General features: G+C 50.6%; 1 protein-coding gene across 3 annotated transcripts in view; it reads right to left on the bottom strand.

Moving 5' to 3' along the window:
• bicd2 (bicaudal D homolog 2) overlaps positions 1–13,966 on the bottom strand; it is a 46,203-nt gene that overhangs the window by 17,358 nt on the left and 14,879 nt on the right. For all 3 annotated transcript variants that reach the window (XM_012961793.3, XM_004914187.4, XM_002941738.5), the window contains exon 2: positions 675–887. In XM_012961793.3, the coding sequence (XP_012817247.1) occupies positions 675–887 (213 nt within the window). The remainder of the gene's footprint in view (positions 1–674; positions 888–13,966) is intronic.

Genomic DNA, 13,966 nt, shown 5'->3' with positions numbered 1-13,966 from the left:
AAAGAGTAACGCGGGGGGGGGCGGGGGTCTGAGTCTTATACAGTCCCATCTGTGCCACTTTGTGCCATGAATATAGGGAGTCGGGCACCACTGTTATATTCCTCTGCCCCACACATATGTGTAATTATATTATATACGGGCACAGCCCCCCCACACCCACCCAGCTCATAGCATTGGGGTAACAGTCACCCCGCTATAGTTCCAGGGGTACCCAGGGCACAAATAAGCACTCACCCCAAATCCCCCCCTAACTGGCCTTCAGGCTGGGCCCCCTTAGCCCATAACAAGGTTACAGATATATAGAAACATTGGGGTAACAGTCACCCCGCTATAGAGCAAAGCCAACCCCAAAGTTTGGGAATTATTGATTATTGATTGGCCCCCCTTTAGCAGGGAAATGTGCCCCAAGAGATGCTCCTGAAGCCCCCCATTTGTTTTTCTGTGGATTCCCAGCACATGCTCTGTCCCTGGGAGGGGCTATTAATGCTGCAGCTCATTGGCTCAGGACATACTCCCAGCGCACTGTGGGTACAGACTATTAGGTGCCACCATCTTGCCCCATCTCTATAGGCCAAAGCTGACCAAGGGCTCATGAAGGGGGGGTGCCTGTAGCGCCTCTGTGTCCCCCAATATAACAGACCCCCCCCCACACACAATATAAGGTGGGTACCTACCTCTCTCAGTTCCTGTGCCACGGAGTTGAGCCGCTCATTCTCAGACAGGGTGTTGGCCACTACGTTCTTGGACAGTTTGAGCTCTGTTTGCAGCTCTAGAACCTTCTTCATGTAATACTCCTCCTTGGTGGCCGATTCCTGGATCAGGGTCTCCTCGCGGCTCTCGCCGTCGGCCGCTACTTTCTTGTGGTTGCTATGCGCTTGACCAAAGGCCTGTAGGGAGGGAGGCACATTGGCCAATTAGAAAAGCAATTGCCAAACCTTAACATCTCATACACGTAACTTGGCCCCTTACAGATGTTGCTGAACTATAACTCCCCCATAGCTAAGGAACAAACGATCTAAAGGGCCACACACTGGGCAAGTTTGGCTCCAAGACGCTAGTGGTTTCCCTGGCTGCCAGCAGCACGATGGGTACGGCTGTGCCAACTTGACTAAAGGGCGGCAAATAAGGGCAATGCCTGGGTAGGTGCCAGGGGGTGAGATTATTCATGTGGCTTTTCTGCCAACTTTCCAAGAATGTCTATGGCTCCCAGGAGTAATGTTATCTTTAAAGGGAAAGAAAAGCCAAGAAAAATATTGGGTTGGTCTCGTTACAGGCACAGGGCTGGCGTATGGCTCCCTAAGCGCAACAGCAAAACCATCACAGTCTGCCCTCTAACAGATACCGGTGCCCATCAGATGGCATTCAGATAAGGGGGGGCACGGTGCCCTTCACACTCAGCGGCACTCAGAGATGGGCCCCTGGGAAATCAAAGATGCATCGCGTTTCAGTGAGAAATGAATCTGTGCGCGTCCAACTGTGCGGCTTTGTCTAAATGCGGCTAACTGCTCAGCCGGGCATCGTGATTGGCTGCAACCGAAACTCAGCTCATGGTAAAGAACAGGACAGTATAATGTGCCAGATGCACCGCCGCCTTCAGGGGCCACATGCACCGCCGCCTTCAGGGGCCAGATGCACCGCCACCTCTAGGGGCCACATGCACTGCCGCCCTCAGGGGCCACATGCAACGCCGCCTTCAGGGGTCAGATGCACCTCTTCCTCTAGGGGCCAGATGCACCGCCGCCCTCAGGGGCCAGATGCACCTCTTCCTCTAGGGGCCAGATGCACCGCCGCCCTCAGGGGCCAGATGCACCTCTTCCTCTAGGGGCCAGATGCACCGCCGCCCTCAGGGGCCAGATGCACCTCTTCCTCTAGGGGCCAGATGCACCGCCGCCCTCAGGGGCCAGATGCACCTCTTCCTCTAGGGGCCAGATGCACCTCTTCCTCTAGGGGCCAGATGCACCGCCGCCCTCAGGGGCCAGATGCACCGCCGCCCTCAGCGGCCAGATGCACCGCCGCCTCTAGGGGCCACATGCACCGCCGCCTTCAGGGGCCACATGCACCGCCGCCTTCAGGGGCCACATGCACCGCCGCCTTCAGGGGCCCCATGCACCGCCGCCTTCAGGGGCCACATGCACCGCCGCCTTCAGGGGCCACATGCACCGCCGCCTTCAGGGGCCACATGCACAGCCGCCTTCAGGGGCCACATGCACCGCCGCCTTCAGGGGCCACATGCACCGCAATAAATGTGCAGGATAACCTTGTTATTTGTGTGAGGCCAGTGCTGCATATTAGGTGAGGGATGGTCCCTTCGGGCCCTATACCATGGGGGCCCAGTGGAACTAACTGTGCAGCCCTACCCTGTATCCACCACTAAATCATTTAGGGGGACCCTCTGGACAGGGCAGGAAGCCACCTGGCTCGGGGCAGCATTGGGGGCAGAACAAATGTACAGAAATGGGGGGCAGATATATATAGATATAGAACCGTTTCCTGTCCCTTCAGTTTGTCCAACCAGAACCCTGTGTGGGCGTCGGCTCCAGGGGATTATAGGAAGGGAAATGGAGCGAGGATGCCCATATGTACGCAGCCACTCATGGATGGACCAATCAGGAAGTGACAATTATCTCTATATTTACCCAGATCTCTGCATCTTCTCTGCCCCAACTCCCCCGGCAACAGAACTACAATCACTGCTTTATTACCAGGAACCGCCGACCAGCCGAGTTGTTATTGGATCTGAACAAACAGTGGCCCCAGGGGGGAAACCGCTCTTCCTGACGCCCAATAAATATATTTTATCCAGCACTGAGGTGCCTTCAAGGAGGGGCCCCTGCAGCCGAATTCCAACCCCCCCAGGAACCAATGCGACACCAAATCTCAGAATATTAATAGCCCAGCGCTGGGTAATCGTGAATAAAGTAACCCCTGTTGTACAATGTAAGGATATTATAACTCACAGAGGAGTTCCATGACCATATAAAAGCACAAGGCCTTCGGTGGCTTGTAATATCCTTACATTTTACAACAGGGGGTAATTTATTTATTATAATATACAAGTTTTAGTGAGTCATGTGACAGAAATGACATCAATCGATGACATCACTAAGCACCGTTTATAAGGATATAGTTTACAGTTTGGTCCTATAGGGAAATGAGCAAACTGTATATTATATATATATATATATATATATATATATATATTTCCTCAGGGTGGGAGCTGCCATAGCTCACAATAGAGCACAAACCCTCTGTGTGCCAGCCGTCACTGAATTCCTGATGTCGCACCACAGCAGAACTAATGGAATGAAGATACCTTACAGGCAAGTGGCCCTATTAGTCACCCAGGGCCACGCACCACTGAGCAGCACTAATGATCCTGATTGGATCTGACAAACTGCATCTTTAGTTATAAACCACCCATGTGTTCAGCTGGGGGGGTAACAGGGCATCTGAGGACACGGCAACATTATGGCACCCCCTACCCATATGTATAAATACAAATATACAGAGAAGGAATGTTCTGGGCACACAATAAGCTGTACCCCCATACTGTACTGTCTAAGGGAAACACTATGGCACCCCCTACCCATATGTATAAATACAAATATACAGAGAAGGAATGTTCTGGGCACACAATAAGCTGTACCCCCATACTGTACTGTCTAAGGGAACACTAATGGCACCCCTACCCATATGTATAAATACAAATATACAGAGAAGGAATGTTCTGGGCACACAATAAGCTGTACCCCATACTGTACTGTCTAAGGGAAACACTATGGCACCCCCTACCCATATGTATAAATACAAATATACAGAGAAGGAATGTTCTGGGCACACAATAAGCTGTACCCCCCATTACTGTACTGTCTAAGGGAAACACTATGGCACCCCCTACCCATATGTATAAATACAAATATACAGAGAAGGAATGTTCTGGGCACACAATAAGCTGTAACCCCCCATACTGTACTGTCTAAGGGAAACACTATGGCACCCCTACCCATATGTATAAATACAAATATACAGAGAAGGAATGTTCTGGGCACACAATAAGCTGTACCCCATACTGTACTGTCTAAGGGAAACACTATGGCACCTCCTACCATATGTATAAATACAAATATACAGAGAAGGAATGTTCTGGGCACACAATAAGCTGTACCCCCATACTGTGCTGTCTAAGGGAAACACTATGGCACCCCCTACCCATATGTATAAATACAAATATACAGAGAAGGAATGTTCTGGGCACACAATAAGCTGTACCCCCATACTGTACTGTCTAAGGGAAACACTATGGCACCCCCTACCCATATGTATAAATACAAATATACAGAGAAGGAATGTTCTGGGCACACAATAAGCTGTACCCCCATACTGTACTGTCTAAGGGAAACACTATGGCACCTCCTACCCATATGTATAAATACAAATATACAGAGAAGGAATGTTCTGGGCACACAATAAGCTGTACCCCCATACTGTACTGTCTAAGGGAAACACTATGGCACCCCCTAACCATATGTATAAATACAAATATACAGAGAAGGAATGTTCTGGGCACACAATAAGCTGTACCCCCATACTGTACTGTCTAAGGGAAACACTATGGCACCTCCTACCCATATGTATAAATACAAATATACAGAGAAGGAATGTGGCTTTATTTAGTTATTATTTTTAGACTGTAAGCTCTTTTGGCACTTTATAAATACACAATAATAATGATAATTACAGAGAGTACAGGGGTAATTATTGGCAGGGCACAGGCACGGATTAATGGCACAAATATATATATAATATATAGACGGATATAAATATCAGTGGATAATATAATAACTACACATGCAGCACAGACGCAGGAAATCTATCCCATAATTACACACATACATTTATATTTAGCAGAGCGATTGGTGCAGATTAGTTTTATTAGCGCTATGGCAGCTCCACGCGACTACAATTAACATTCTCAGTCCCCAATTGAAGGTTTCAGTTTTGATCTTATTGGTTTGGCCAAACAAACTGATCCTGATGGCAAAGCCGCACCCACTAATCCTGTCGTAAAGCTCTGCAATTGGTTATTAGCGAGGGCCAATCACATCACTGGGTTTTTTTGAATGGACCATTAATAACCTGCATCTGGGACATGAGTAACGAGGCTCTAAGGTGCCCGGCCCTTCCTCTAATGGGGAACTGCACCCCAAAACTTTTTTTTGCCTAATGCCATAGAAAATGGTCACTGTAACCAGCGACCCAATATCTCTTCCCTGCTGGTTCTGACTCCTGATACAACTCCCCAATATCCATTCATTCCTCATTCTCACTGGGTTTATAGTTATGTGTAACTGTCACTGTGTCTGTCCCTTTCCCTTCCCTGCACTGCTGGTTCTGACTCCTGATACAACTCCCCAATATCCATTCATTCCTCATTCTCACTGGGTTTATAGTTATGTGTAACTGTCACTGTGTCTGTCCCTTTCCCTTCCCTGCACTGCTGGTTCTGACTCCTGATACAACTCCCCAATACCCATTCATCCCTCATTCTCACTGGGTTTATAGTTATGTGTAACTGTCACTGTGTCTGTCCCTTTCCCTTCCCTGCACTGCTGGTTCTGACTCCTGATACAACTCCCCAATACCCATTCATTCCTCATTCTCACTGGGTTTATAGTTATGTGTAACTGTCACTGTGTCTGTCCCTTTCCCTTCCCTGCACTGCTGGTTCTGACTCCTGATACAACTCCCCAATATCCATTCATTCCTCATTCTCACTGGGTTTATAGTTATGTGTAACTGTCACTGTGTCTGTCCCTTTCCCTTCTCTGCACTGCTGGTTCTGACTCCTGATACAACTCCCCAATATCCATTCATTCCTCATTCTCACTGGGTTTATAGTTATGTGTAACTGTCACTGTGTCTGTCCCTTTCCCTTCCCTGCACTGCTGGTTCTGACTCCTGATACAACTCCCCAATATCCATTCATCCCTCATTCTCACTGGGTTTATAGTTATGTGTAACTGTCACTGTGTCTGTCCCTTTCCCTTCCCTGCACTGCTGGTTCTGGCAGTGCCCTAGTTTCCCAGTTTGGCACCACTCACTGTGCCTCTCCCTGGGGTGCCGGGGAGCAGTAATGGGCCGCGCTGGGGACACAGTAGCACATATAGCCGGGGGCACTGAAATGACCTGCGTGGGACTGAGGAGCGGCTCGGGCAGATAATGGGCAGATAATGGGGTCGGCTGCGGATACATAATGCATGGGGGAAAGGCTGGGGGAGAGGAAAGGAGAGTGCAGGGAACAGACTGGCTGCAGCCACAGTAAAGCAATTAGTAGGGCCCTTACCCCCCCCCCCACCTGTCCCCCCAGGAATGAGCCACTTACAGGCACAGAGACTGGGATTCTGCTCTGACATTAAAGGACAAGACAACTGCAGTTGCACCGACACAAACTGACAGACTGGGAGTCTATGGAGCTGTTCACACTGGTGCCCAACACCATCAGGTGCAACAGCAGATTATGTCCGACCAACAAACACCTGCGGAACTCACACACGGGAGACCTTTTTCCATGTTGTTTCCACTTAAATTTAGAATTTCATGGGAAGATGGAAATTGTTTTGACAAATCACGCGGTTCTGTTTGATCAGTTCGTTTCCTTGCAGAGTTCTGAGGGCAAACAAAGCCGAACGGATCTGACTCGGGAGCTTTGTATAAACAAACAGGTCGGACGTCATTTGCGCTACTATCTGCCCCCCAACAGGAACAGAACAGGACTTCGGCTCCAACCGACCGGCCCGAAAATAAATACTGGAAACTACAGGGCACAGGCCTGAGGGTTCGGGGATTTGGGGGGTTCATTGATAGTTACGGGCAGAATAGTCTTGGTAAGGGGAGCGGCCGTGCCACCCGGGAGGAGAGCGGCCGTGCCACCCGGGAGGAGAGCGGCCGTGCCACCCGGGAGGAGAGCGGCCGTGCCACCCGGGAGGAGAGCGGCCGTGCCACCCGGGAGGAGAGCGGCCGTGCCACCCGGGAGTGGGAGCGGCCGTGCCACCCGGGAGTGGGAGCGGCCGTGCCACCCGGGAGGAGAGCGGCCGTGCCACCCGGGAGGAGAGCGGCCGTGCCACCCGGGAGGAGAGCGGCCGTGCCACCCGGGAGTGGGAGCGGCCGTGCCACCCGGGAGTGGGAGCGGCCGTGCCACCCGGGAGGAGACTTAGTGTGGAATCCACACATAGCTACTGTGCCACCCTGACAGAAAGCTGCCGTGCCACCCTATTTGGGAGTTAGTCTGCCACCCTAAAAGAGATTGAATGTGCCACTTGGAGCTGCCGTGCCACCGGTCTCCATTTATTTGCACAAATCTGGGTTAAGTTCCTGCTGGTCCCAATAAACCAAAAGTGCAAATCATTGTTCTGCACTGGCGGTTCAGGCTGCTGCACACTGACACTCCTTGCTGCGGATATATCCCTGAAATCAGAGTATTAGATTGCAAGCTCTGCAGCCAGTTTTCCATTCCCATAGGCTGCATGCCCCACACACCTTGCACTCGTTACATACAAACTGCCACTCAGTGTTACTGAAACCCTGACTTCTACACATTGTAGCAGCAAATCTATTGTCTGTAACTCCCCGCAGACTCCCCGCAGCTCCGAGCGACTCGGCCAGACACACAGGACAAGGGGATTCCTTTAATAAGCGCCACACTGCCCTTTCTCTGCAGCGCCGCCGGGAACAGGGGCCCATTGTCTGCTACTCCCTCATCCCAACGGTGGCACCGGGCAGCTTGGAACTGAGATAGCGACGCTTTGTACCCACTGGCATCTCCGGTTACTGCCAGCTCCCTGGCACACACTGCCCTGCAACTGCCTCTCCCAGCCCGACCCACTGTAACTGCCCAACATTCACCCACTGAGTAGGGTCACCCCCCCATATTGTCTAATGGTAACACTCTCTCTCTGTACAGGCTATGGGCAAACTTAGGGGGCTGTTCCTGCTGAATTGTGCTTAGTACAGGGGAATCCCTATGTGCCATAGTTTTATGGTATCTCTCTGTACAGGCTATGAGCAAACTTAGGGGGCTGTTCCTGCTGAATTGTGCTTAGTACAGGGAATCCCTATGGGCCTTAGTTTTATGGTATCTCTCTGTACAGGCTATGGGCAAACTTAGGGGGCTGTTCCTGCTGAATTGTGCTTAGTACAGGGGGATCCCTATGTGCCATAGTTTTATGGTATCTCTCTGTACAGGCTATGAGCAAACTTAGGGGGCTGTTCCTGCTGAATTGTGCTTAGTACAGGGGAATCCCTGACACATGGAGTTATATTGTGGATTTCCAGCACAGTTATCTCCATATTTGGGCATGTAGAACGGGCCCAGACCAGGCTTCCCATGCAGAAGGTTAGGAGCCCTGATGGCAGTTAGAGAGGTGACACTGAGCAGATGGCTATGGAGAGGCGGCAGGGGGCTGTAGCCAATCACAGGGAGAACAATGGAGATTTATAATGAAGCTGAAGCAACACCACCTGCATCTCTCACACAATAATATTACAAATACACAAATATTATTTACTTAACGTGAGGAAATTCAGTGAGGGTGGAGGCGCCGCCGGGCAGAGGTGGGAGTCAGCGGGGGCTAAAAATACCCACAAACCCCTGGGCTTCTCCCATGGCAGCCAATGAGGTGGAGACTGTAGCGGGAAATAATTATCACCCCTCCTCCAGGCCGACACCTCCACTCGCCCCAGTCAGTCACATTAATGGGGGGGGGGGGGCATAGGAACTCCGACAGCAGAAAATAAACTTAATTTTTCTATAAATTCCTCCAAAGCTGAAACAAAAGCAGCGCCCAGATTGGCACGTGGAGATGCTGCCGTTACCATGGAGACGGGCATTAAGGGAGGGTGGAGAACTGCAGCCCAGGAAGTGAAATACACGGACTATCTTGTTTGTGATTATGCGCCCCGAGATCGACCAATAAGTGGAAGGTGCCCCCAGCCACCCCCCACCTGCCCAAGCACCCTTACACTACTGTCATACTAGGGACTGGGGGGGGGAAATATTCAGGGCAACATAAACACTGCCTCAAAAGTATATAAGGGCTATATACAGATCACAGCAAAAAATGAGTTCAAAGCATGGCATTAACCCCAGACATGCCATAAAGATCACTGTAGAAAATGGATTCAGAGCATGGCATTAACCCCAGACATGCCATAAAGATCACTGTAGAAAATGGATTCAGAGCATGGCATTAACCCCAGACATGCCATAAAGATCACTGTAGAAAATGGATTCAGAGCATGGCATTAACCCCAGACATGCCATAAAGATCACTGTGGAAAACTGATTCAGAGCATGGCATTAACCCCACACATGCCATAAAGATAACTGCAGAAAATGGATTCAGAGCATGGCATTAACCCCAGACATGCCATAAAGATCACTGTGGAAAACTGATTCAGAGCATGGCATTAACCCCAGACATGCCATAAAGATCACTGTAGAAAATGGATTCAGAGCATGGCATTAATCCCAGACATTCCATAAAGATCATTGTGGAAAACTGAATCAGAGCATGGCGGAACAGAACCATCTGAGCCCCCACACAGGACCCAGTTAATATCGAGCCTTTGGGGGGGGGGGGGCGGAACAGAACCATCTGAGCCCCCACACAGGACCCAGTTAATATCGAGCCTTTGGGGGGTGGAACAGAACCATCCGAGCCCCCACACAGGACCCAGTTAATATCGAGCCTTTGGGGGGGGGGGCGGATACAGAACCATCTGAGCCCCCACACAGGACCCAGTTAATATCGAGCCTTTGGGGGGTGGAACAGAACCATCCGAGCCCCCACACAGGACCCAGTTAATATCGAGCCTTTGGGGGGTGGAACAGAACCATCTGAGCCCCCACACAGGACCCAGTTAATATGGAGCCTTTGGGGGGGGGGGCGGAACAGAACCATCTGAGCCCCCACACAGGACCCAGTTAATATGGAGCCTTTGGGGGGTGGAACAGAACCATCTGAGCCCCCACACAGGACCCAGTTAATATGGAGCCTTTAGGGGGGGGGGCGGATACAGAACCATCTGAGCCCCCACACAGGACCCAGTTAATATGGAGCCTTTGGGGGGGGGGCGGAACCATCTGAGCCCCCACACAGGACCCAGTTAATATGGAGCCTTTGGGGGGGGGCGGAACCATCTGAGCCCCCACACAGGACCCAGTTAATATGGAGCCTTTGGGGGGTGGGACAGAACCATCTGAGCCCCCACACAGGACCCAGTTAATATGGAGCCTTTGGGGGGGGGGGGGGTGGGACAGAACCATCTGAGCCCCCACACAGGACCCAGTTAATATGAAGCCTTTGGGGGGGGGGCGGAACAGAGCCATCTGAGCCCCCACACAGGACCCAGTTAATATGGAGCCTTTAGGGGGGTGGGACAGAACCATCTGAGCCCCCACACAGGACCCAGTTAATATGGAGCCTTTGGGGGGGGGGGGGGTGGGACAGAACCATCTGAGCCCCCACACAGGACCCAGTTAATATGGAGCCTTTGGGGGGGGGGGCGGAACAGAGCCATCTGAGCCCCCACACAGGACCCAGTTAATATGGAGCCTTTGGGGGGGGGGGGGGGGGGCGGATACAGAGGAAAACAAGTGTTAATAAATCCCATACGAGTGGCTCACTGCCCCAAACAAACACAAGTTTTATACAAAGGGAAAGTTACTGTCGTTACTCGGAGCATCTTGAACCAATTACCCCCCAATAACTGGCACTGCCGGAACCGACCAATCAGCCTTCAGCTTGCACACAAACACGGAATGGCACAAAGAAACACAGTGGGAACCGACCAATCAGCCAATCAGGAGGCAGACAAACAAGTACCAGTAACAGATACTTGAAAATTCATGCCGGTTGCCCTTACCCCAAAGGCACAGATGGGCACACTCACAGGGTACCGCTACCCATAATGCCCCTCCTTGGCATCCTGGCACAGAGCTGAAATCCACCCCCCAAACATCTTTAAAGGGCCAGCGACACCCCAGCCTACAGCAAAGTGCAGCCCACTGGCCCCCACACACATCTTTTATATATAAAATACCTACAGGTCCTGCACTAACGCAGCACTGAGAGGGTTAAAGCAATTACCTCTGCGTTTATACTCATTTCCAGCCATTACCCCCCCCCATCCCCTGTAATGGAACAGTCTACATCTGTATACAATATGTTGGTCCTTCCCATGTCCTCCTACCCTAGTGTATGTGTGTGTGTGTGTGTGTGAATGTCAGCTGACTAGATTGTAAGCTCACTGGGGCAGGGGCTGATGGGAATGTGATAGGGACCTTAGATTGTAAGCTCACTGGGGCAGGGGCTGATGGGAATGTGATAGGGACCTTAGATTGTAAGCTCACTGGGGCAGGGACTGATGGGAATGTGATAGGGACCTTAGATTGTAAGCTCACTGGGGCAGGGACTGATGGGAATGTGATAGGGACCTTAGATTGTAAGCTCACTGGGGCAGGGACTGATGGGAATGGGATAGGGACCTTAGATTGTAAGCTCACTGGGGCAGGGGCTGATGGGAATGTGATAGGGACCTTAGATTGTAAGCTCACTGGGGCAGGGGCTGATGGGAATGGGATAGGGACCTTAGATTGTAAGCTCACTGGGGCAGGGGCTGATGGGAATGGGATAGGGACCTTAGATTGTAAGCTCACTGGGGCAAGGGCTGATGGGAATGGGATAGGGACCTTAGATTGTAAACTCACTGGGGCAGGGACTGATGGGAATGGGATAGGGACCTTAGATTGTAAGCTCACTGGGGCAGGGACTGATGGGAATGGGATAGGGACCTTAGATTGTAAACTCACTGGGGCAGGGACTGATGGGAATGGGATAGGGACCTTAGATTGTAAGCTCACTGGGGCAGGGACTGATGGGAATGGGATAGGGACCTTAGATTGTAAACTCACTGGGGCAGGGACTGATGGGAATGGGATAGGGACCTTAGATTGTAAGCTCACTGGGGCAGGGACTGATGGGAATGGGATAGGGACCTTAGATTGTAAGCTCACTGGGGCAGGGACTGATGGGAATTATGTAAAATCTCTGTACTGAGCTGTGGAATATGTTGGTGCTATATAAATAACAACAGCTAAAGAAATATTCTGGGCACCAAAGAAGCTAAACCTTCATACTAATCCAACATGGCAGCTCCCACTCCTGGGAGGAATGTTCCGGGCAGACGTAAAGCAACTACACTGTGGCCCCCGCAGCCCGTAGGACTAACAGGGCCCCATAGGGCAGTACAACAGGAAGAGAGCGTTTCCTCGCGCCGCGCTCAGATTTAACTCTGCGAAAGGGAAGGAGCCCAAGTCATGTGACCCAGCAGCCTGGCTCCGGCCTATTTATAGTCTGATTACTGAGCCCTGCCTGGGAGCCTGGTAATCCCCTTACAGGTCAGAGGTCAGCGCAGATACCGGGGCAAAACTTAAAGGGGAACTCTACCCAACTGGGTTTATAGTTATGTGTAACTGTCACTGTGTCTGTCCCTTTCCCTTCCCTGCACTGCTGGTTCTGACTCCTGATACAACTCCCCAATATCCATTCATTCCTCATTCTCACTGGGTTTATAGTTATGTGTAACTGTCACTGTGTCTGTCCCTATCCCTTCCCTGCACTGCTGGTTCTGACTCCTGATACAACTCCTCAATATCCATTCATCCCTCATTCTCACTGGGTTTATAGTTATGTGTAACTGTCACTGTGTCTGTCCCTTTCCCTTCCCTGCACTGCTGGTTCTGACTCCTGATACAACTCCCCAATATCCATTCATTCCTCATTCTCACTGGGTTTATAGTTATGTGTAACTGTCACTGTGTCTGTCCCTTTCCCTTCCCTGCACTGCTGGTTCTGACTCCTGATACAACTCCCCAATATCCATTCATTCCTCATTCTCACTGGGTTTATAGTTATGTGTAACTGTCACTGTGTCTGTCCCTTTCCCTTCCCTGCACTGCTGGTTCTGACTCCTGATACAACTCCCCAATATCCATTCATTCCTCATTCTCACTGGGTTTATAGTTATGTGTAACTGTCACTGTGTCTGTCCCTTTCCCTTCCCTGCACTGCTGGTTCTGACTCCTGATACAACTCCCCAATACCCATTCATTCCTCATTCTCACTGGGTTTATAGTTATGTGTAACTGTCACTGTGTCTGTCCCTTTCCCTTCCTGCACTGCTGGTTCTGACTCCTGATACAACTCCCCAATACCCATTCATCCCTCATTCTCACTGGGTTTATAGTTATGTGTAACTGTCACTGTGTCTGTCCCTTTCCCTTCCCTGCACTGCTGGTTCTGACTCCTGATACAACTCCCCAATATCCATTCATCCCTCATTCTCACTGGGTTTATAGTTATGTGTAACTGTCACTGTGTCTGTCCCTTTCCCTTCCCTGCACTGCTGGTTCTGACTCCTGATACAACTCCCCAATATCCATTCATTCCTCATTCTCACTGGGTTTATAGTTATGTGTAACTGTCACTGTGTCTGTCCCTTTCCCTTCCCTGCACTGCTGGTTCTGACTCCTGATACAACTCCCCAATACCCATTCATTCCTCATTCTCACTGGGTTTATAGTTATGTGTAACTGTCACTGTGTCTGTCCCTTTCCCTTCCCTGCACTGCTGGTTCTGACTCCTGATACAACTCCCCAATATCCATTCATCCCTCATTCTCACTGGGTTTATAGTTATGTGTCTGCAGTGACATTATACCTTCATTATCCCCAGCTAAATAAGTGCAGGGCCTGAAAGGGTTAATCCTTTACAATGTTTGCTTTCTGCTCTGTATGACAGGACTGGGGGCCCCAGATTAAATCAACACTGTGTTTTCTATAAACATCAGGGCCATTTGGCAATAACCAAGTAACCATCTCACCGTGTCCTCCAAGAGGACAAGACCT

The sequence above is a fragment of the Xenopus tropicalis genome, chromosome 4 (assembly GCF_000004195.4).
Source record: "Xenopus tropicalis strain Nigerian chromosome 4, UCB_Xtro_10.0, whole genome shotgun sequence".
Taxonomy (NCBI): Eukaryota; Metazoa; Chordata; class Amphibia; order Anura; family Pipidae; genus Xenopus; species Xenopus tropicalis.
Note: the sequence above shows the minus strand (reverse complement) of the source record. Positions and strands in the feature narration are given on the sequence as shown.